This window comes from Saccostrea cucullata, unplaced genomic scaffold, assembly GCF_032062105.1.
Source record: "Saccostrea cucullata isolate Sc308-1 unplaced genomic scaffold, CSIRO_AGI_Scuc_v1 ctg9269, whole genome shotgun sequence".
NCBI classification, from domain to species: domain Eukaryota; kingdom Metazoa; phylum Mollusca; class Bivalvia; order Ostreida; family Ostreidae; genus Saccostrea; species Saccostrea cuccullata.
This window is the reverse complement of record NW_026924973.1, coordinates 2,287-25,381: the sequence shown is the minus strand read 5'-3', so window position 1 is coordinate 25,381 and position 23,095 is coordinate 2,287. Positions and strand designations below refer to the sequence as shown.

At 36.2% G+C, this 23,095-nt stretch overlaps 2 protein-coding genes across 2 annotated transcripts; one reads left to right on the top strand and one right to left on the bottom strand.

Annotated features, from left to right (window-relative positions):
• Positions 1 to 6: 6 nt before the first annotated feature.
• LOC134267752 (interleukin enhancer-binding factor 2 homolog) lies at positions 7 to 16,362 on the bottom strand. Its single transcript, XM_062749964.1, has 15 exons — positions 16,230 to 16,362; positions 15,495 to 15,581; positions 13,618 to 13,660; positions 12,960 to 13,016; positions 11,904 to 12,032; positions 9,151 to 9,253; positions 7,632 to 7,697; positions 6,939 to 7,055; positions 6,435 to 6,513; positions 6,014 to 6,101; positions 5,739 to 5,800; positions 4,617 to 4,731; positions 1,360 to 1,447; positions 771 to 922; positions 7 to 508 (listed from the first exon to the last, which is right to left on the bottom strand). Exons 1-14 carry the CDS (start codon positions 16,235 to 16,237, stop codon positions 798 to 800), a joined length of 1,167 nt encoding a protein of 388 aa, XP_062605948.1. The 5' UTR covers positions 16,238 to 16,362; the 3' UTR covers positions 7 to 508; positions 771 to 797.
• A 3,161-nt stretch (positions 16,363 to 19,523) lies between these two features.
• Positions 19,524 to 22,763, top strand: LOC134267751 (uncharacterized). The gene is made up of 2 exons (XM_062749963.1): positions 19,524 to 20,271; positions 20,629 to 22,763. The coding sequence occupies exons 1-2, from the start codon at positions 19,524 to 19,526 to the stop codon at positions 22,761 to 22,763; spliced, it is 2,883 nt and encodes a 960-aa protein (XP_062605947.1).
• Positions 22,764 to 23,095: the final 332 nt, after the last annotated feature.

Sequence of the window (23,095 nt, the reverse complement as noted above, 5' to 3'; positions counted from 1 at the left end):
AAAAAATAATAAACTCACTACATAATTGATCTTAGTATACATTGTATTTTCTGTTATATTTTAATAGGATTTCTACATACATATTTGCTGCCTTGCTCTTGCAATATCCCACAAATGCATGAATAACATTCAAGTCATAAAGAAAAGATAAAAAATTCTATTTCGTAATAATAAGCTAAGAGAATGAATTTTCAATTTCCTTCTAAAATTGAAATTTCAACAACATACTACTAAACAATACAGTCACAATATAAGATGAAAACAAAGTAAAACATACAAATATGGCATTTAATCAATAGTCTCTCTCTCTCTCTCTCACACACACTCTCTCTCCTCTAAATTAACATGTCCATTTGTTTATTCCTTTGGTTCTGTCCTTTCGAACTCTCAGTTTCAACAGAACAATGTATAACACACTAATGATCCACTGGCTTTAACCACTTTTGTAAGTGAAACATCAGCCACAATTCTGTCACTGCCGCACAAATTCTATTGCTCTTGGACCATCCTGTAAATTTATGATTATTAACAGAAACATGAAATTATTAATTCATATCAATAATAATTATAGCCCGTTTAGCCAACTTTGCATGAGCAATAAAGTCAAGTATGCAATTTTAGTAGCAGTAAATATTTACATGTACTCTATAGAATGCATGACATTATTATCTTGTTTGAAATTCTGCAGAACAGAAATTTATTTAAAATACTAATACAAAATTCTTGCATAAAGATAATACCATTTAACAAGAGAAATTGAAAACTCTTACATGTAGAACATGGTGTTTTCATGGTGATCATTGCGTTTCCATGTCACCATCTTCATCGTCTTCCTCTCCCTCCCGTTTTTCGGGTTTCTCGTACGCCTTGTCTGACGGCGTCACAACCACCCCCTCCCACACACTCATCTCTGTCGCTATACCTGTGTGGAGGTACAGAAATCCATCAACAGTAGTTCAGATAACCTATAATGTAAAGCTCCCCCCCTTCCCAAAAAATTTCCAAACATACTACTACATTTTACATTTTGTAACAAAAAAAGGAGAAAAATCCTTCTATAGTAAATCAGATGAAGCATAATGTAAAGCTGCCCCCCCCCCCCACCCTCACAAAAATCTCCAAAGATATTTCCACATTTTACATCTTTTAGCCATGTGTATCCCCACAAGCCATGACTATCAACATATCGATTCGCTGATTCCTTTGTATTTACTCTCAAAACTAGTTGATTGATAGAATTTCATTTTGAATAAAAATATCAAAAATAATGTGAGCTTCTTAGTCTTTTTTTTAACAAGATTCAAAACACTTCATGAGAACCTGCAGCATTTACATTTATGGATATTTTTTTTTACTTACTAGAATTTCCTTCCATGCCTAAGATCTGTTTAAATCCTCCATGTGTTAACACTCGAAGTAAAGTCTGAGCTGTGAAGCACACCATATCCTGTACATAGAAAGATAACTACATTATGTATTCTCCACTCATTTCCAACCTTTCATATATACCATATCAAGGGGTCATAGTATCACAAAACAAGAGGCCCAGGGGCCACAGCGCTCACCTGAGCACATCAGGCTTGAATTTACTCCCCCCCCCAGGCGTTCATTATTTGAACAAACTAGAATCTACACTACCTGAGGATGATTCCATATAAATATCACTAATCATAGCTTTGAAGTACTTGAAAAGAAGATTTTAAAAGGTTTCCCTATATATCCCTTTGTAAAACTTGGGTCGGCCATTTTGGCCCCACCCTTGCCCCGGGGGGCATGATTTGATCAAACTTGAATCTACACTACCTGAGGATGATTCCACGAGTTTCATCTTTCCTGGCCCAGTGGTTCTGGAGAAGAAGATTTTTAAGGATTTTTCTTATATTCCTATGTAAAACTTGGGTCGGCCATTTTGGCCCCACCCTTGCCCCGGGGGGCATGATTTGAACAAACTTGAATCTACACTACCTGAGGATGATTCCACATGAGTTTCATCTTTCCTAGCCCAGTGGTTCTGGAGAAGAAGATTTTTAAAGATTTTTCTTATATATTCCTAATATGTAAAACTTGGGTCGGCCATTTTGGCCCAACCCTTGCCCCGGGGGGCATGATTTGAACAAACTTGAATCTACCCTACCTGAGGATGATTCCACATGAGTTTCATCTTTCCTGGCCCAGTGATTCTGGAGAAGAAGATTTTTAAAGATTTTTCCTATATATTCCTATGTAAAACTTGGGTCGGCCATTTTGGCCCCACCCTTGCCCCGGGTGGCATGATTTGAACAAACTTGAATTTGCACTACCTGAGGATGATTCCACATGAGTTTCATTTTTTCTTGCCCAGTGGTTCTGGAGAAGAAGATTTTTAAAGATTTTTCTTATATATTCGTATGTAAAACTTGGGTCGGCCATTTTGGCCCAACCCTTGCCTCGGGGGGCATGATTTGAACAAACTTGAATCTACCCTACCTGAGGATGATTCCACATGAGTTTCATCTTTCCTGGCCCAGTGATTCTGGAGAAGAAGATTTTTAAAGATTTTTCCTATATATTCCTATGTAAAACTTGGGTCGGCCATTTTGGCCCCACCCTTGCCCCGGGTGGCATGATTTGAACAAACTTGAATTTGCACTACCTGAGGATGATTCCACATGAGTTTCATTTTTTCTTACCCAGTGATTCTGGAGAAGAAGATTTTTAAAGATTTTTCCTGTATATTCGTATGTAAAACTTGGGTCGGCCATTTTGGCCCAACCCTTGCCCCGGGGGGCATGATTTGAACAAACTTGAATCTACCCTACCTGAGGATGATTCCACATGAGTTTCATCTTTCCTGGCCCAGTGATTCTGGAGAAGAAGATTTTTAAAGATTTTTCCTATATATTCCTATGTAAAACTTGGGTCGGCCATTTTGGCCCCACCCTTGCCCCGGGTGGCATGATTTGAACAAACTTGAATTTGCACTACCTGAGGATGATTCCACATGAGTTTCATTTTTTCTTGCCCAGTGATTCTGGAGAAGAAGATTTTTAAAGATTTTTCCTGTATATTCGTATGTAAAACTTGGGTCGGCCATTTTGGCCCCACCCTTGCCCCGGGGGTCATGATTTGAACAAACTTAAATCTACACTACCTGAGGATGATTTCACATGAGTTTCATTTTTCCTGGCCCAGCGGTTCTGGAGAAGATTTTTTTAAAATGCCATTTATTTTTAACAAATTCATGATTATCTCCCCTTGGAAAAGGGCGTGGCCCTTCATTTGAACAAACTTGAATTCCCTTCACCCAAGGATACTTTGTGCCAAGTTTGGTTGAAATTGGCCCAGTGGTTCTTGAGAAGAAGATGAAAATGTGAAAAGTTTACGACGACAACAACGACGACGACAGACGACGGACAAATTTTGATCAGAAAAGCTCACTTGAGCCTTCGGCTCAGGTGAGCTAATAAATGAAAGGGAGGGATGGAGTGGAAAAATCAAGGAGAAAGGAGGGAAGTATAATAAAGGGAGAAAATATTATGATTCAGAACTTTTGCAGGCTTAATATGAGTAAAATCAGATTTTTGATTTGCTCAAAATTTCTGGTAGTACCTGTACAGTGACTATGAGAATTTTAGAGCTTATCAATAGATCTGTTATTTGTCAGATTGTGTGTGTGCGTATTTTTTATGTTGCACTTTTTTCTTTCATACAGATTGCAAAATTAAAGATATGACATTCAGAGTGTTATTTTTTTGAAAGATAGCAATTTTTGCAAATTCAAACTATCAGATATATGGCTTGTAAAATATACTGTTACTTAATTAGCTTCAAGATGTCCTATTTTAATTTACATATATTTACATTTCCAATGTCTTTGTCCGAGATAAAATTATAAATAGTCAATGTACTTTATTTCCTCATCAATGCACTGGTTCATCGATAGGCGCGGTTAAAAAAAAATTACATGCAGGGCGGGACAAATAGAGACTAAATCGGGGCTTGTAGCACGTAGATTGGCAGAATCCAGAGCATGTAAATATAAGGAATAACTGTCAGATTTTGTTATTTCATGACAATGATCATACGATTGGCTTGCCTGATAATTTTATGCATAAACACCTTTCTGTGTTTATGCAAATTATCACACAAGCCAATTGATTGAACACATCATGAAATAGTAATTTAAGACAGTTATTCCTTAAATATTTTTTTTCAGTTGACTTATAAGATCACTTAGATGACATACATGTACATATATTGTAAAATAAATAAAATATGTAGCTTCTCAGAGTTGCTTCCCTCTACAGATTTTAACCATTCTAAAGTTAACATTTAAAATGCTCAATCAAACACAAAGTATTTAACATCCAGGTATACACATACACAGTGTTCTACATAAACAACAACTTCCACTAGTATAGCTAAACCTTTCCTTATTGCTTTTACCAACTGCCATACACTTTATGAATAACAAGGAAATATCCTACATCGATTTATACTTTGACCCTGTATATAGGTATAACTTCCTCACACCAATTCACAATCTACTGCCTGTACATACCGCGCTGATCAGTCTATTACATCACTTCCTGTACATACCGTGCTGATCAGTCTATTACATCACTTCCTGTACTAACCTGTTGTTCCAGAGTCATCACTGTGTGGACTCGAACTGTTCCTTGTTCACAGGGATCCGTGATCCCGACCGATCCCGGCAGGAAAAATCCCGCAGCCAGCAACTGTAGACATCTCCTGTATAGTTGAACAAATTATCTCAGATACATTACATGGCACAGTTTCTACATGCAATATGTGTATATCAATTATGTACTTCCTGTACTTTTTTTTCTACTGTCAAGTTTATAAAGGTTTCTGAACCTTTATAAACTTGACAGTAAAAAGTTCTGATTCTGTGGCATTTTTATGTAATCATTATAGAGTAATCTACCATTTGTTCTACAATAAAGTGGATTTAAATCTACTCGATCTGTTATAAACTCAGGCATTTTAGGCAATTTAATAGCCATTATGAAATAAATTAACACTTTATTTGCATGCACTTTCTCCATTTAAGTAAAAACTAGGAGTGAAACGATACGCCTCCTTCACGGTTGGATATGTATTGTAAAATTTGGTCTTGGTTCAGTTATTTTCAATAAGATACATTTTGATAGAAGGAAACAAAGTCAACTGTTGTTTTATGCTTCTTTTACTTAATTAAGTCAATTAATGTATGTGCAAAATGGATAGAATAAATCAATTTAATTGATTTGACTGTTAAAAATTATTTTACAAACTTCAAGTCTACAAAAATGCAGTTTTTTAACTAATTGTACAGAAAAGCATGTTTAAACCTTATGCCAAACCTGACTGAATGACGATCCCGACCGAAAAACGAACCGAACCGAAAGTAGAGATTTTGTACCGTGTATCAAATCGAGAAAAAATATTGCAGTGAACCGATACTGCGGTGAACCGCTTCACTCCTAGTAAAAACCTTTCATTAAATTGTTCACAATACTTCATTGTCTCTGAACAATATTTATGGGGGTAAATTGGGGGAAGGGGGGGGGATAAATGCCAGTTACTCTATTTTGAAAACTAAATACAGCTGAACTTTGGTATCCTGAATTTCCATATCTCTAATACATCAGATATCTTGGTTCGAGATAATGTAGTATGATTGTACATAAGTTCTATATTTACACCTTTATACAGTATAATGCTCTCAGTGTTTAAAAAAAAAAGACTCTACTTACTTGAAAGCTACATTGATGGGAAGGGGCTGTCTTGTGGGATTGTTCATGATAGCATAGTGAGACTGAATAAAAAAAAATTCCATTCTTATAACAATATTATAATTGATAGTTTAAATAGCTTCACAAACTAAATAGGATTAATGCTTTGTTTGCAAATTCAAAGGATATTGACCATTTTCTTTTTTTTATGAAAAACCTTGAAAAATATTATTCATTTATATAAACTTTCATAATCAATATTGGTCAGTTTAAGTATCAAGATTGAACAACCTTACCAACAGATCAATGATCCATGAGGTCAGAGGTTCAAATCCTTTAAATCTATTCTTAAGATCTCTCATTAATCGAATCAGGACTTTGATACTACAATAGAAAAAAATACATGAATGAAAATGTAAACTGGAAGATTAATTCTGCACACATAAAAGCATGTAGAACCTGAAAAAAATGTTTTCTTGCTCCTAATTTCATTACAAGGAAATTTTAGCTTCTCATGAAATGTTCTTTCCAATATCATGAATAAATTTTGCACATCAAATACATGACAGAAGGTTGAACTGAATTATATTATACACAGAAGTGAGAATATTACTAATATATACAGATAGTCACTAAGAGAACCACACCTATTTGAGCTCATTTCCCATAGCAATAATTTTTTATTGTATGTTAAAAAAATTACACAGAAATGGCTACCTTGAATGGAATGCATTCTCCTCAAACCAGCGAGCATGACGGATTCCTGCCAGGTGACTCTGCATGACCTTCCCATCCACTACACGGTCAAGGAAAGAGAACTTAAGACATATAGACACAAATCACTGATGTTTATTTAATAGGTAGTGAAAGTGTATAGAGTGTTCAATAAAATAAAAATATCTTGGGCTATAAACATTTTGAGATTAGATAAAATCAGTATAAATTGAGTGATACACTTTTTTTTTATTTCTGCTCTAAGGGCAGATAACTCTAAATCCATAAATTAAAAAATATCATTGAATTTTTAAAAAACTCTAGAGTGCAAAGTATAGTAAGGCCATACCGGTACTTAAAATGTAAATCTGTGTCAAGTTTCTTAGGATTGGGGGAATATTTGTGACACACATTTGAGATTTTGGGCTATACTTACAGTTTAATTCTGAGTCCAGTTTCCTTAGATTTGTAGGAATACTTGTGAGTACATTTGAGACCTATACTTACAGTGTAACTCTGGGTCTAGTTTCTTCAGGTTAGGCGGGATAGTGGTGATCAGACATTTAACTGTGGCGTCTGATGAACTGATCTCAAATCCTGTGTCATTGGTCAGCATAGTTAACACTGAAAACAAAATTTTAATTAATTTTTTTTAAATAATATACTTTGAGAAATATTTTTTTATTCATAATTTAAAAGAATGTTTTCAATTTCCTGTTATTGAAATGATCTAAGAGAAAATACACAGTTTCTATGCTTATGTACAAAATTGTACAGTCACTTTGGAACTTACCTCTAACACCATTACATGTCTCTCAAATACCAGTGATATGTTAAAGTAAGTCAGTTGTCCCAAACAATATTCTACCGTAAATCTGGAAATTTTTGCTGTAGAAATTTCTTTTGCAAATTTGCGAGTTCACTGCATTCACAAAAATATTTTTCTTAAAAATAAATTACCAATAAGAAAATGTAAACAAAGCAGTGGTAATTTGCAAAATTTTGAAACGTAAAAATTAATCAACACCCTTTTGACCTGAATTCGCAAAATAAAATCTGACGTAAAAATTTCCAGACTTACGATATATATATTTTTTTTATATTATCCTGGGTATCTCAATTCATTGAATCTTTTAAAGTTTAATCTTGGTCCCAATGATTAGGAGATGATATTAAGATTTTATTATACAATTGTGGTACCTTCGTCAGGGTCCTGTGTCCGGAGATCCTCTACAATCTTATTTCCCAGAACTGCTACAGCCTCCTCTGTTGAAAATAAAAAATAAACACATTATTAAGAAAGCTTAATATTCTTTCTTTCCACATCAGTAAAAAAATCAAAGTACTCAGAAGTACAGTGAGCCGGGCTCATTTACAGAGTAGAATGGATTTCTTACATGAATCACGTTTATATTCTGATGAAAAACTTATTTTAAAACTATCAATATAAATGATAAGACACTGTCAATGAGTTTTTCAATCCTAATACCACGGTCCGATTTTGTCAGAATCAGAATTAATCTGGTACCGCAGCTAAATGTAAACAAATAGGCCAGTCTGGTTCCCTCTCCTGCTTTACCTCGTATGTGTCGAGAACTACGGTAACACTGATTATCAAAAATCCTTACGCTAATGAACTATGTTCTTTGACTTATGAAGTTTTCAAAGTCATTACTACTAATGTTTATTTTATATATATAAAACTTCGTTTTATTTTTGTTTCTTTATTTAGCGTTTGTATTATCTCAAAAGCGGTTGAGAGTAAGAATTATATTTTTGCACGTAACTTTAAAATGGCGACTATGGGGTCAACATCCTGCCTTGAACAGGATCACATAAGCCGGCAATTGCTCTTTGAGCAATAAGCCCGGCTAAAAACCCTGTCCGACTTAAAAATTGATTTTTCTTTTTCCAAATATTAAGATACAATTCGCGGCGGAAAATTTTCTGCACACTGTTGGGGAGAATTTCTCCAATTTTCATTATTTGTCAATCGACTACCTTTCACTCCCTAATTCTAGACACATTTTTAAACCAATCTGTATTTAACTGTCTATAACTAAACTTGCTCGTTTTTAATTTTATGCTATTTTGCAAAAAAAAAATAAAATAAATTCATGATGACAGTTTACTGGTCTATATATACAACTATAATGGGTTAGAAGGTGGATAAAACATACAGATTGGTAATCAGGTATTTTCCACCCAATTTTAAGAAAGGGGCCCAGGCCCTTTCAATTTTACAACTTTTTGGGAAATTTTATAGTAAGATGTATTTCAATGAATAAACACTTTACCAGTGACTTATGATAGTTAAAATTGACTTTTTACTTCATATTTTCAGAACTTTACTTCAGAAAACAGATCTATTATCATAAAGTTTTAGCAAAGTCTCCAAAATTATGTTCATTCAGTAAGAGTTCAAACATGACCATGTTTGATTTACATGAATTTTTCAAAAATTAAACACAGGCTGTTCATTTTTGGGAAAAATGGAGTGATTTTGCATTTGAGAATGGGGCCTATATTCGGCCCTACACGGGGCAGTGGAAAATCCCTGTAGTAATAGCATATGTCTAGAACAAACAGTAATATAAACTTAAAATTTTTTTTTAGACTTTTAATCCCCAAGATAACTGAATGAGCATTCAACCCATAAACATTAAAGTAGTACGCACAATTCCTACTAGCCTAACACTTAACAAATCACCATACATACTTGTGGGTAGAGTTTTCAGCATGACTACGATATCAGCTACATTGTTTCCCGCCATCATGGTGCCTTTCTTAAACGACCCAACCTGTCTCACCTCCTCTATTTGCTGAAAAAAAACAAAAAACAAATTTTAAATCCTGGTCATAAAAATCATTAAAATTCAAACCTTGTTATCTCAAATGTCGATGGGATTGAGAAAAACTTTGAGATATAAAGGGTTCAAATATAGTAAGACTAAAATACTTTGATAAGTGGTTTTGACCTCCAGAATAAACCTATTCATTTGTGATGATACTTGAAATATTATATTGGAATTCTACAGTATATGTGTAAAAAAAAAAAAAACCATAATGTGACACTTAAAACATATTTGTTTATTCTAAGATAATAACTCTCTTATTTCTCTACTTTTTTCTCTCTCTCTCATCTTTTTTATTTCTTATAAAAAAAAAAACTGTTCACAAATAGATGCAGTATATGCATAAAAGCATTTATGGCGGGGTTGTTACTCCCAAAAAATTCTGAAAATAAATTTTCAACAGGTCAAAATAATGAAAAAAAAAATTAAACATTTTCAAGAAGTCTAATGACACAAAATAGGAATTCTTTGAAATAAAAAAATCAAAGTACTCAGAATGTACGGAGAGCCGGGCTCATTTACAGAGTAGAATGGATTTCTTACATGAATCACGTTTATATTCTGATGAAAAAATTATTTTAAAACTATCAATATAAATGATAAGACACTGAAAGTGAGTTTTTCAATCCTAATATCACGGTCCGATTTTGTCAGAATCAGAATTAATCTGGTACCGCAGCTGAATGTAAACAAACAGGCCAGTCTGGTTCCCTCTCCTGCTTTACCTCGTATGTGCAGAGAACTACGGTAACACTGATTATCAAAAATCCTTATGCTAATGAACTATGTTCTTTGACTTATGAAGTTTTCAAAGTCATTACTACTACTGTTTATTTTATATAGATAAAACTTCGTTTTATTTTTGTTGCTTTATGTAGCGTTTATATTATCTCAAAAGCGGTTGAGAGTAAGAATTATATTTTTGCACGTAACTTTAAAATGGCGACTATGGGGTCAACATCCTGCCTTGAACAGGATCACATAAGCCGGCAATTTGCTCTTTGAGCAATAAGCACGGCTAAAAATTAAACAGTCAATCCATTTCTCTCCCTTTATCTTCAATATCTTTGAATCTCACTAAACATCTAATGACATGAAGATAGAATTTTCAATTGAAATTAAAAACCACAAGCTTTTACTTATTTCATCATGTTCATAAGTACCGTATATACTCGCCTATAAGTCGGTTTTTTGGGAGTTAAAATTTGGTCCAAAACTCTATGTCCGACTTATAGGCGAGATACAAAAAGACTGGTATTATAGAAGGTCAATCTTTCTAAAATGAACTTCTAAAATACAACCGACTTATAGGCGGACCGACTTATAGGCGAGTATATACGGTAATAAAAACACTAATATAAAATAACAAGATTTCAATCCTTCAACATTACAAATTTCACTAACTGTACAACAACAGCTTAAATTTCCTAGGATCCTAAAAATGTTATTAATATCTTTAATATTTGCATTTGGACCTACCGGTATATGAATCATTTATGTTTAAAATCTATCTGGAACATTTTTCATTTAGTGTTTAAAGCATTCCAAAAATTTGTTCACATTGATTTACCAAAATTTAAAAATAAAATGACCAAACATTAAATGTGAAGAAAATAAATGCATTGACAATGAACTCTCAGATGTGGTAAATAATATCCAATTTGTGAAATCTGTCAATTTGTAGTAACAAATCTTTGCATAAAAAATTAAGTAACTTGATAATTTGAATAAATTATGTATAAAGCATAAATATAACAATTTTACAGAACTTGTGTTACACAGAATAAAACAAAGACGCTTGATTTACCACATAAATGTCCTTAGAGGCATGTACGCCAGACTTGAGACGAATCTGGAGCAATATTTCATAAAAAAAATATTATATACATTTTAAATCTAATACTAAGAAAACACAGAAACTAACTCAGAGTCTCTGTATCTTATATTTGTCAATGGAGGGAGATTCATCTATTTTAGCTTAATCTTTAGTGTATTTGATTAAGTTGATTCCTTAAAATCCACTTCTTACCCATGTATAGTTAAGTTTCTATCATATTTAACTTTTCTACATCTTTTTTCTTTGAAGGAAACTTTTACATGAAGTCTTTCATCTTACATTCAAAAATAAATATACAATTAAATTATATCACTGAGAGAGTTAGCAGTCAAGATTCCAGTTCCCCAAGACTATTTCCCGAGGTAGAGTCGAGGGAAATAGTCTTGGTCAAGGGGAATAGAAATCTAGGAAAGTATTAACAACTAATGATCTAAATTTTAGTAGAGGTACAAAAACATACATTTAAGGCCATGTAAAATTAATTCCTTGGTTCTCAGGCCTTTTTTCAAGAAATATGATGAGGGAGGGAGGCATTTTTTTTTCACTTTTTATTGCCCCCAAAACTGATGAGGCAGCTTTTTACATTGTACAAAACCTAAGAAAATGATGAAGGAGGAGCTTTGTTGTTTTTATTTTATTGATTTAGCAATAAAAAGGGTCAATGAGGCACCCTTAAAAGAGATGAGGGAGGACCTGAGAACCAAGATAATATTTTTTTATAGCCTAAAAGATCCAACAAGGAAGTTACTGACCACAGGTTGAAATTAGGAAGTTACTTACTGCGGGATCAAAGGAGGTGGGAGCCAGCACCAGACTGTCCATCACTCCCTGTATTTTGGTGACCAGGGCCAGGATTGAGGCCTGCTCCTGTGACGAGGGGGTCAGGTCATTGTTCCTCTTTAGTAGACACTGTGAAAAAAGATAAATAATGAAATATCTGCAACATTAGTATCCCTAACACCTGTAGGATGAAAACAGATTTACTAGAATGCCTCCATGATATAGTGTCAGGTCATTGTTTTTATATAAATATATACAGATAGCAAAATATCTGAATAGATTAACATCAGTATCCCTATATACCTATAATAAGAAACAAGATACAGACAAATAACAAAATATCTGCATTAGTGGATAGATTAACATCAGTAGCCCCATCCACCTATACAATGAATACAGATATACTAGTACTGGCAATGTGTTGAAGAGGAGTTTAAGTTTAATCTTAAACAAAATTTGAATGACAATTTAGTACTTCATGTCATATAAGTTATAGACAATAGACTTGACTGTATTTATTGTAGAACACTGTTTTGTTATTTATCCCAGTATTTCAAGTTACTGTAGTTTAATGTCTTTTTATAGCGAGTGCAGCAAGCTCAGTAGACTAACGTGTAAGAACAGAGGAAATTCGGATTAAAATCTGTACATACATCAGCCAAATTTCTCTGTGAAACATTCCCAGAATTCCTGCACTACCCAATGTCCTTTGCGCAAATAAATAAATAAATAAATAATAACGTAAAGCATAAAGGGCTAGATCAGTTTGTAGAAATATTTCAAAAAACAAAAAATAACTCTACAATGTTTTTCAACCAAAATTGCACTGGGTCTATAGCTTCAAACAGACGCTCGGCTGTCTCCGTAAGCTCCGACGAGCTCCGTGACATCTGTGACGTCACAGCTAGTCGAGATGTCTCGTGCGGCTTGATGTTTGAAGTGGCTAATCAGTTTTTAGAGTGTTTTTCATGGTGCAAGTGCGCTCGCCCCAACGGTCACACCGTAAAACATATTACAATGTAGAGAATCCAACGTAAAGAAACAATGAATACTAACATCTGTAAAAACTTTCTCATCAGGAGTGGGTTTGGTCCTTGGAAATGTTGATTCACACTGCAAAAGATGATAAAAATGTAAATAAGAAATGCTGCACTGGGACATTAGGCCATATAAAATTGAAATCTTGGTTCTCAGGCCCGCGCGCATCCGTTTTGAGGTAGCAGCATTGCCGATTTTTTTGTATTTTTTGATAAAAAGTTGGTATTGCGGAGACCAATCCGGGAAAAAAAATTCCGACCTCATTTGTTTCCTAGTTTAGTATTCAAATATCACTTCCGGTAGCCATTTACAATGAGATTTTGGCTACTTCGTTTGAAAATACATTCGAGGACATTACCTACGATGTTTACACGGTGTTAATCAATGGATAAAGCAGAAATTTTGACCGAAATGGAAAGTATATCTGTGATTAAAAAAATTATCTTTATGTTAAAGAAAATTTGGAAATTAAAATATAAAAAAAATACCTCCCTCATCTACTTTATTGCCAATAAAATGAAAAATAAAATGCCGCCCTCCCGCATCTGTTTTGGAGAAAATTGGCCTTAGAACCAGGGAATTAAATTTTGACAGCCTTAGTCAAATAAGGAAATATGGAAGCCAAAATTATGTAAAAAAGAAAAAAAAGACATATTATCAGATAATCATGATTTACCTGAACCAAATCAAATGGTATGTGAGGAATGAAGGCCCGGAACCTGTTAAAGAATAGTACTTTCTTTTATTTAATGCAATGAAGTGGATTCACAACTGACAACACCTCCATTTTGCGACAAGAAGCATTGAACATGACACATATGGCTAATTGTATTCAGCGCGTCGGCGCACAAGCGCGTCCATCTCATCCCAATATCACAAACGTATTTTCTCCCAGCATTAAAACACTCAAATGACAGGGATTTTCTGTATAATTTAAGCGTTATCGCTTATAATGAAGTCGACAGCTCGAGCCCGATTGTATTTCTTTGTTAGGTGGATGCAGAAAAATTTCCCTTGGAGTTGGTGGCTCAAATCGCAAGGGGAAGAGGGTCCGAGGCATAGCTTTAGCTTTACTGAATCAGTTTAAATAAATTTGAAATTTCCAGGGATCCGGGTCCCCTTTGATCCATGCATGCCTTACCACAATTTATGCAAGAGTAATCCGAAATTCACCCATTTTGGAATTGACCTACTTTTGATTTCTCTCTCTCTCGTATACAGTGGAGCCTCATTTATCCAGACGCTTTGGTTGCTAGTCATTTTGTCCGGATATGTGAAGCGACCGGATACCTGAATCACCATTTAAACAAGACAAAATATCGTTAGAAAATTCTGTTCCGATGAAAAATCTTCTGGATACTGAAGCATCCGGATATCTGAAGGTCCACTGTATATCTTTCCAAACTTTAACTATAGCATCTAAAAATATTGAGTGCTTTGGTTTTTATAAATTTATTTTATGTTTAACACACAGGCCTGGGCACATCATATTAAACATTGGGGCATAGGTTTAGCCCCCATTTTCAACAGGCACGTTGCAGTGTAGTCGAAGAAGGCTAAGTGGTAGTGTTTGAAAGAACAAAAATATGGTATTTAAAGAAGTTCAACCCCCCCTCCCTACGAAATAGGATTTTCGTGTTGGACAATAGATACATTTTTCTTTTTGCTTGTTAAGATTTTTCAGGTTCGAATTTTTTTTCTTTCACTTACCCCCCCCCCCTTTCAATTTGCTTCCGACGCCAATGCAACAAATTAAAATTTATTAGTATTACGTTATGCCCCTGGACTCTAGACTCTAAACTCCTTTTTAAAGACTTGATTTTCATGGGTAAAAGCTGCCATATATTGGTATCAGTGTTTAAAAAATATTCCTTGTTACATTTTTAAATAATATTACTACTAAGAATTAACTTGTCTTTATTAGAGATCTGAGGATGGGGGAGAAACTATAGTTACAGAAATGACTTTGTTATAAATAGCCCTTTTAAACAAACTTTTAGTCAGAAAAATACCTTATTAATTTATTGAAAAAAATGAACAGAGAAAAAGTCTTATGCTTTCTGGCATATCATTCTTAGGTTATGGTGAGATAAAAGCAAACCTTACCTTTTCGACTCTGTACAATCGTGTCATTTTCTCTTTATTTAATTCTAACAAACTTCCTTATGGAGCATAAATAAACATAACTTGAATAGTTGTGAAAAAAGTGTGTAACAATTTAAATCAACAACTATCAGTACTTTCAGTACTTTGATTAGTAGAAGATATCGAGCCCGATGCTGTATAAGCGATAAATTTTATAAACAAAATCTGTTGCGCGAGCGCGCCGAATACAATTAGCCACACATATTATTAAAAATATTATGTATACAGGTTAGAAGTATCAAAATATTTATCTTCCCAGAAAAATGCTCAATTGATTCAAACATCATTTCTAAATGGAAATACATTTTAGTGAGGCATTTATCAAAGGCCAAGTTTGAATATTTTATTCATTAAACTTAAAACATTTTATTTTTGTGTGATATTTTTAAAAAGCATCCAATCACTTACGGAGGTCCAGGTTTAAAGGGGCCTCCCATAGGGGACATCGGTCTCATCATTCCTCCCCTCATTGGTCCCCCTCGTCCTCTCATGTTCCTAGAGGTAAAAATAAGTGAGCAATCAAATAGACATGACCACATTGAAAGGAAACTCTAAAATCCCCTGTGTGTACCAATCTTAAAATTTTAATTTAAGCAATTTATTTTTCAAATGATGATGCTTTGGTTCCTTTCAAGAAACATTTAGCGATTATATTTGTAATTCTATACTATATTGATATTTCCTGCCAATTAACACATCTATGTTTTTATTAAGTTCCATGTGTGATGATCATAAAGATGTAAATGTGGAAATGAAAATTCTGACCATATCAGGCAACATCATCACAAGAATATTCAAGACAAAAGTCCAATATTGTTTACAAAATTTGCTTTTGAGATCTGTGAAAGATTTCAATTTGTCACTTACTGGCCACAGCCACACTGACAGGCCTCTGAATTTCTATCAATAAGCCTTTATATGCTTGAATAGAGAGAGTGATATATATACCCCCTCTATATATATCCTGATGTATTTATATATAGAGGGGGGCACTCTAATCAAGCATATAACGGCTTATTGATAAAAATTCAGAGGCTTATGTACTGACTTAATTCAAACTAGTGCATTTTACAGTTTACCATGTTTACGTATTTAAGAGTACGTAATGAAAATGTACAATTCAATGCATAAACACAACTTTACCTCATCATTTGTATGGATCTTTTGCAGTGTAAAGCTTTAACGATCGGCAAAACAATGTGTTCACAGTGTTGACGCCGAGTGCTTTTACTCCGGATGTAGAAATAAAGAGAAAATGGATGCCGAGCCCGATCAAAATGGGAATAACGTGATCTTCAGAAAAAAAAAATAAGAAAAGAAACCAAAACAGAAAGCGAACTGAAGGTTGTTCTTATCGAAGAATTACAGTAAACTGTTTAAATTTTGTGATATTTTATCCATAGGGGCTTGTCTTCCGAATTGTTAAATGTAAAATAATTTTTTTAAATTTTGAATCTTCTTTAAATATACTTAAAAGTTGTTAAAATAAAGATCCTGACACTTTCAGGCAAGAAAAACCATGTTTAAAAAAGTGTAGATAGAGTCCGGCTGCAGTGGCGTAGCCAGGCCATTCACTTTTGATGTGGACGCAAAGAGTAGACAGGGGGTTTGGGGGCCTAATGTCCCCAATGGGTCTGTGATTAAGCCCTGATGAGGATCCAGAGGGCGATGCCACCGACAGTTATTGAATTTCGATGAGCATATTCAACCCTCCTTACACTTTTAAGTTTGTTATGCACCCATATTTTCGAGGTCTGTTTTGTTTTCGTACAAAATATGGACAAACACTCTAAAATGAGAAAGGATATGCCCAATACATTGTACATATCGTTTTTTATGTAATATGAAGAGCCCACTTAAAACAATTTTAGACTTTTGGAGAGACAAATAAATATGATAATAAATTAATCGGTTGGAGTGGTACATGTATATATGAGTGTAATGCACTTAGAAAAAAAAATCAGCAATACGTAAACCAGATTAAAGGAAAATCAATGATTTCAGAAATAGAGATGTCTATATTATCATATTTCCCCCTAAAACTGATTCTGTTGATTTTCAGTTATTATGTATCGTTTATTAAATTGTTTCTAGACATTTTCTTTTATTTTTAAAAGTATCTATTTATTGCAAAATGATTTCAGAGCATAAAAATTTCGCCTGCCTCTCCCTTTCTCCTTTTTCCCTAAAATGATGTGGACGTTTTTGCGTACAAACATACGTCAGTGGCCCGTTTTACAAAAGGACTTACGACTTAAGACCAAATTTAATTCTTCATATAACTTTTTAATAAAAATTATATCGAAAATTATTTTAAACTTTTTAAAAGGAATGTGGCAAGATATTATTACACAAACAATTTTAAAGAGAATTATTCATTTTGCAAAATTTTAGAATCATCTGAAGTTTTTGGTCTTAGTCGTATGTTCTTTTGTAAAACGGGCACCAGTAGTATAAGCAGCCTAGATGGCTGGGTCAACTGAGTGCACTTTTGGGGCTGGGGGGGATAGCCGGGTCAAGCGAGTGCAGCCCCTGGGGGGATAGCTGGGTCAAGGGAGTGCAGCCCCTGTGGGGGGATAGGCGGGTCAAGGGAGTGCAGCCCCTGTGGGGGATAGCCGGTTCAATTCAGTACATAGAGCCCCCTAAATACGGGGCTGTGTTTACACTGTGTTTACATTATACTCTATACGCTGCTACTACGAATTTGGCAGCGATTCAAAAGAATGTCATTATGACGTCACGCATTCATTCACAGTCTAGACGGTCTAGCCAGCCAGCCGGTTCAAACTGGATTTCCTCAAAACAATAACAAATAACACACAATAACAAAGAACACAGCAATTTTATTCAGAATTAAAATATATACATAATTTTCCTCTTGTGGCTGGACTCTTCTTTATTTTTTCTTCTGGTCTGCTTCCCTTCCTAAATCACGAATCTCTTTCATCACTTCTTTTAATCCCTGTATGATACTGATCATTTCTTCTAGGTCTGCTTCCCTTCCTAGATCTCTAATCTCTTTCTCTAACTGGTCCATCTCCTTATTTACATGGCGAATCATTTCCACCACTTCTTTCTCTAACTGGTTTATCTCCATTCCTAGATCACAAATCTTTCTCAGCGCTTCTCTCTTTTTATTTAGGAGAAGGCACATCAAACTTCTTTCATCTACATCTAAAGGATCCTGTGTTTCTGGTACGTTCTCCTTTGTATTTTCTTCTGCCATATTTTTACCTGTGTCAAATTCAGAATGCTAACGAAGTGTGAACGTCAATGTTCAGCGCTGGTTTATATACCTGCTGTGGGCCGTGTGCAAAAAAAATACGTTTTACCTACGTTTTTTTATGCTGACTACACAGGTAAATACTTGGCAGCGATTCAAGTTTGTTTAGGGCCGTGTAAATGTGCTTACCTATGCATTGTGACGTCATCCACTGTATAAATACAGGTTTTCTCCGACTTTCAGGCCATTCTACTGTCAGATCCAGCTCCCTGCCTGGGGGGTCATGGAATCTACAAGAGAAAAACAGTTACATGCTCAGCGATTATTAAAATGGAAAAAAGGGAAAGAGAATTAGAACGAATTCTTTATGAGAAAAGAGAGCAAGAGTTAAAGCTCCGGGAAAAAAATGCTAAAATATTACAGAGAAGAGCTCAATTAGAACAACAACAACAACAACAACAACAACAACGACAACGACAACTACGGGAGAGAGAATTAGATCAAATTCTTGATGAAAATAAAGAGCGAGAATTAAAGCTTCGGAAAAGAAATGCCAGACTATTACAGAGAAGAGCTCAACTAGAAAAACAACGACAGCAACAGCAAAGGACAAGGGCGCATGAGGGGTCAAAGTTACCTATTCATTCACCACCCAAACCCAAGGCCATATCCCAGTATTATCGAGTCACAGTGAATGAAAGGGTGCACTCTAGAAAATTTAAAGCTCAAGAGGATTTTTACACTGTGATTTTTAAAGAGTTTCCAGAGGAAGAAAACAGAGGATTCGTTCGGCGATTATTCAGACACATGTTACAAACTTTCAAATCGAAAATGCAGTGTAATCCTAACGATTACCTCCGCCTGAACATACGCCACAAATCTCTGGAATCAGAGATTTAGTACGAGTTTACCCAATGTAAACATTTTAACGAGGACGTCATTTTAGACAAGATTGAAGCCGTGCAACAATCCAGAAAAGGGTTCAAACTGGGCGACGGGGGCATGGAATTTGATATGTTTCGGGTCAAGTATCCCGAGGGAAGTGGTGGAGACAGAACCAAACATTTACAAGTGAATAAGGAGACTTTCAAAAACAATAAAAGATCGTCAATCCCTGGGATAAATTTTGTTTAGCTAGAGCCATCGTCGTCACTCGATTACACAGTCAAAAACCCGAACATCCAGACCCCGAATGGGAAAAACAATGGAAACGCATGAGATTAGGAGATAGGCAATCCTTGGACCAGAAACGAGAGGCCATAGCCCTCATGGAACAGGCCGAGTGTGATATCACTCAAGCTTGTGGATCTGCAGAGTGGACGAAATTACAACAGGTATTAGCTCCTCAGTATCGACTGAAAATATTTCAGTTCAAGTCTACTTCGACTAAACTCACCTTAGAGCGCATCTTCAAAGGCTGGGGAGACGGAACTTGTTTGAACATATTGTTCGACGACCATCATTACGATGCCATCCTATCGATGCCGGGAGTAACGGGGAACCAATATTACTGTGATCATTGCGACGTGGGGTACAGGAAGGTCACAGACCATCGCTCCAAGTGCCCTCATCGCTGTCCCTATTGTTTAGGACAACACCCTAAATGTCCCGATGAAGGGATCGAGATTAAATGCCAGGAATGCCATGGAATGTTTAAGAACAGGACCTGCTACGAAAATCATTTAAAACCCCATAGTAAGAAGACCACCACTACTGTCTGCAATTTAATGGGGCTATGCGAGAAGTGTCATTCCTGGATACCTAAGAATTTATTCCCTCATCACAAATGCGGAGGACAGAAACAGTGTAAGATCTGTAAGAAAATCGTCGATACCGATCATCAGTGCTACGTACAACAGAAGCCCCAGAAGAAGAAGAAGAAGGGGAAAGACACCTTACAGTTTTACATCTATTTCGATTTCGAATGCACTCAGGAAACCGGCATTCACATCCCTAATCTATGTGTGGCACACCGCGTCTGTCAACATTGCGGTCACTTACCCATAGACCAACCCTGTCCTCATTGTCAACACATGGGACCCCGTCAGCACCTATTTCAAGGACCAGACACCTTAAAGAAGTTCATGGTCTGGTTATTACAACCCACTACAGGTACTAAGAATTCCACTTTAGTACACGACGAGGCCATCGTCATCGCCCATAACTTCAAAGGCTACGACGGACAGTTCATTTTGAATCACCTGGTGCATTCCTCTTGCCTGAAACCTAACGTCATCATGAACGGCAGTAAGATCTTGTACATGGAAATATGCGGACTGAAATTCATCGACTCCTATAGTTTCTTACCATTTGCATTAGCTAAGATGCCCTCCGCTTTCGGATTCGACGAATTGAAGAAAGGTTATTTCCCTCACTTTTTTAATACGGAACAGAACCAGAATTACGTAGGACCTTATCCACCGGCAGCTTTCTACAATCCGGACGAAATGTCTATCAGAGGACGACGGGCTTTTTATGAATGGTACGAACAACAGAGGGGGAAAGTGTTTGATTTCCAGAAAGAGTTTGTAGAGTATTGTGTCTCGGACGTCGACATTTTACGTCGATGCTGTGCAAAGTTTAAATCCACCCTCAAGAGTTTGGTCAACGTGGACCCTTTCCAGGAATCCATCACTTTTGCCAGTGCTGCTAATTTAGCCTACCGTCGACAATTCATGCCTGAAGACACCATTGCCATCATTCCGAACCTCGGGTATCAACCGGCACGACAATATTCGGCTAAAGCCTGTCGGTGGCTCACCTGGATGAGTAAACAGACCGGATGTCACATACAACATGCCAGAAACGGGGGCGAAGTCCAGATCGGAAATTATACCGTCGACGGATACCAGGAAGCGACTCGCACCGTCTACGAATTTTACGGGTGCTATTGGCACGGATGCCCCACCTGCTATCCCAGTTTACAGACCGAAACTCATCCTCACCGGACCCAATATACTTACCAGCAATTACACGAAGAAACCCTCAGAAGGACTTTGACTTTGGAGGATATGGGGTATACCGTCCGTGGTATCTGGGAGCACGATTTCGATCAGCAAGTGCAAAAAGATGAGAGTTTACAGCATTTTGTACGAGACCTGGACATTCCCGATCCTTTGAACCCTCGAGAAGCCCTGTACGGAGGTAGGACCAATGCCACCCGATTATATTGTGAGGAAGGGGACATGAGATACGTGGACGTTTGTTCCCTATACCCTTACGTGTTGAAACACAGACCTTTTCCCGTAGGGCATCCCGAGATCATCATAGACGAGTTCCAGGATGTGAGAAATTATTTCGGTCTCATTCACTGTCGGGTCTTACCTCCCCGAGACCTCTATCACCCCGTATTACCTTATCGGACGGGAGGCAAGTTATTATTTCCCTTATGTCGCACGTGTGCCGAACGACAGGACTCTACTTCTCAAGATCGATGTCAACACACCTCCCAGGAACGTAGTCTCACGGGTACTTGGGTGACGACCGAATTACATAAAGCCCTAGACATGGGATATACCTTAGATCGAATCTACGAAGTATGGCATTTTAAAGAAAGCAGTCAAGAGTTATTCAGATCTTACATCGATACCTTCCTCAAGATCAAACAGGAAGCGTCCGGATTTCCCCCCGACTGTAAGACCTCAGAACAAGAACAAGATTACATTCGACAAGTGTTATACAAAGAAGGATTCATGATGGACATTCTCAGTATCGAGAAGAATCCAGTGAGAAGAACCATTGCTAAACTTTTTTTAAATTGTCTGTGGGGAAAATTTGCTCAACGCTTGTTATTACCCAAAACCAGATACTTGGACGAAGAAGAGGAATTACAGCAACTCTTACAAGATTCGACTCTCGACATCAAGGGCATGCAACTCTTAGACAATAAAGAGGATTCAAATAAGGACAAGATTCTAGTGAATTATCAAGACAAACAGGAATTCGTCGAAGAATGTCCCTTTGGAAACGTGGTCCTGGCTTGTTTTACCACCGCGCATGCCCGTTTACACCTCTACGAGACTTTACAACCTTTAGGAGATCGGGTCCTTTATTTCGATACGGACAGTATCATTTACCAACATCGGGAAGGAGCCTTTAATCCTACCTTGGGTAATAGTTTAGGAGAATGGACCGACGAATTAGACGGGGATCACATCATCAAATTCATGTCGGCAGGCCCTAAAAATTATGGTTACCGGCCGGCCAAAGGAACCGAGGTTCATAAAGTCAAAGGAATCACTCTCAACTATCGTACCTCCCAGATCGTGTCCCTAGAGACTTTAGAAAAAATGCTCAAAGGAGAAATAGAGGAAGTGACAGTCACTTATCCCTACAAAATCCAGAGGACTCGTGATCATGAGGTCGTGAGCAAACCATTAGAGAAAAAGTATAGAATTGTGTATGATAAGAGACAATTGTTACCCTCTTATAACACTTTACCTTATGGTTATTGATATGTTCAATGTGGACATTGAATTAAAAAATTGAATTGTTGTTTTATGTGTTGTTGTTGTTTTTCTTCTTCCTATAAAAAGGGGAGCAATACAAATCAAAAGTTCAGTCATGACTGAGAAGTTGCTAGATCAACCCATGCGTTATCCCCAGTATGCTCGGCTCTCAAAGAGAGAAGCTACTTTTGAGCAGGGATGGCCAGAACCTCTCTTAGGAAAAATACCAGACCTAGCTCGAGCCGGGTTTTACTACAGGGGAGTGAAAGATAGCGCTACCTGTTTTCATTGTGGAATGATTTTTAGTAATTGGGATCCCGAGGACGATCCTTGTGTAG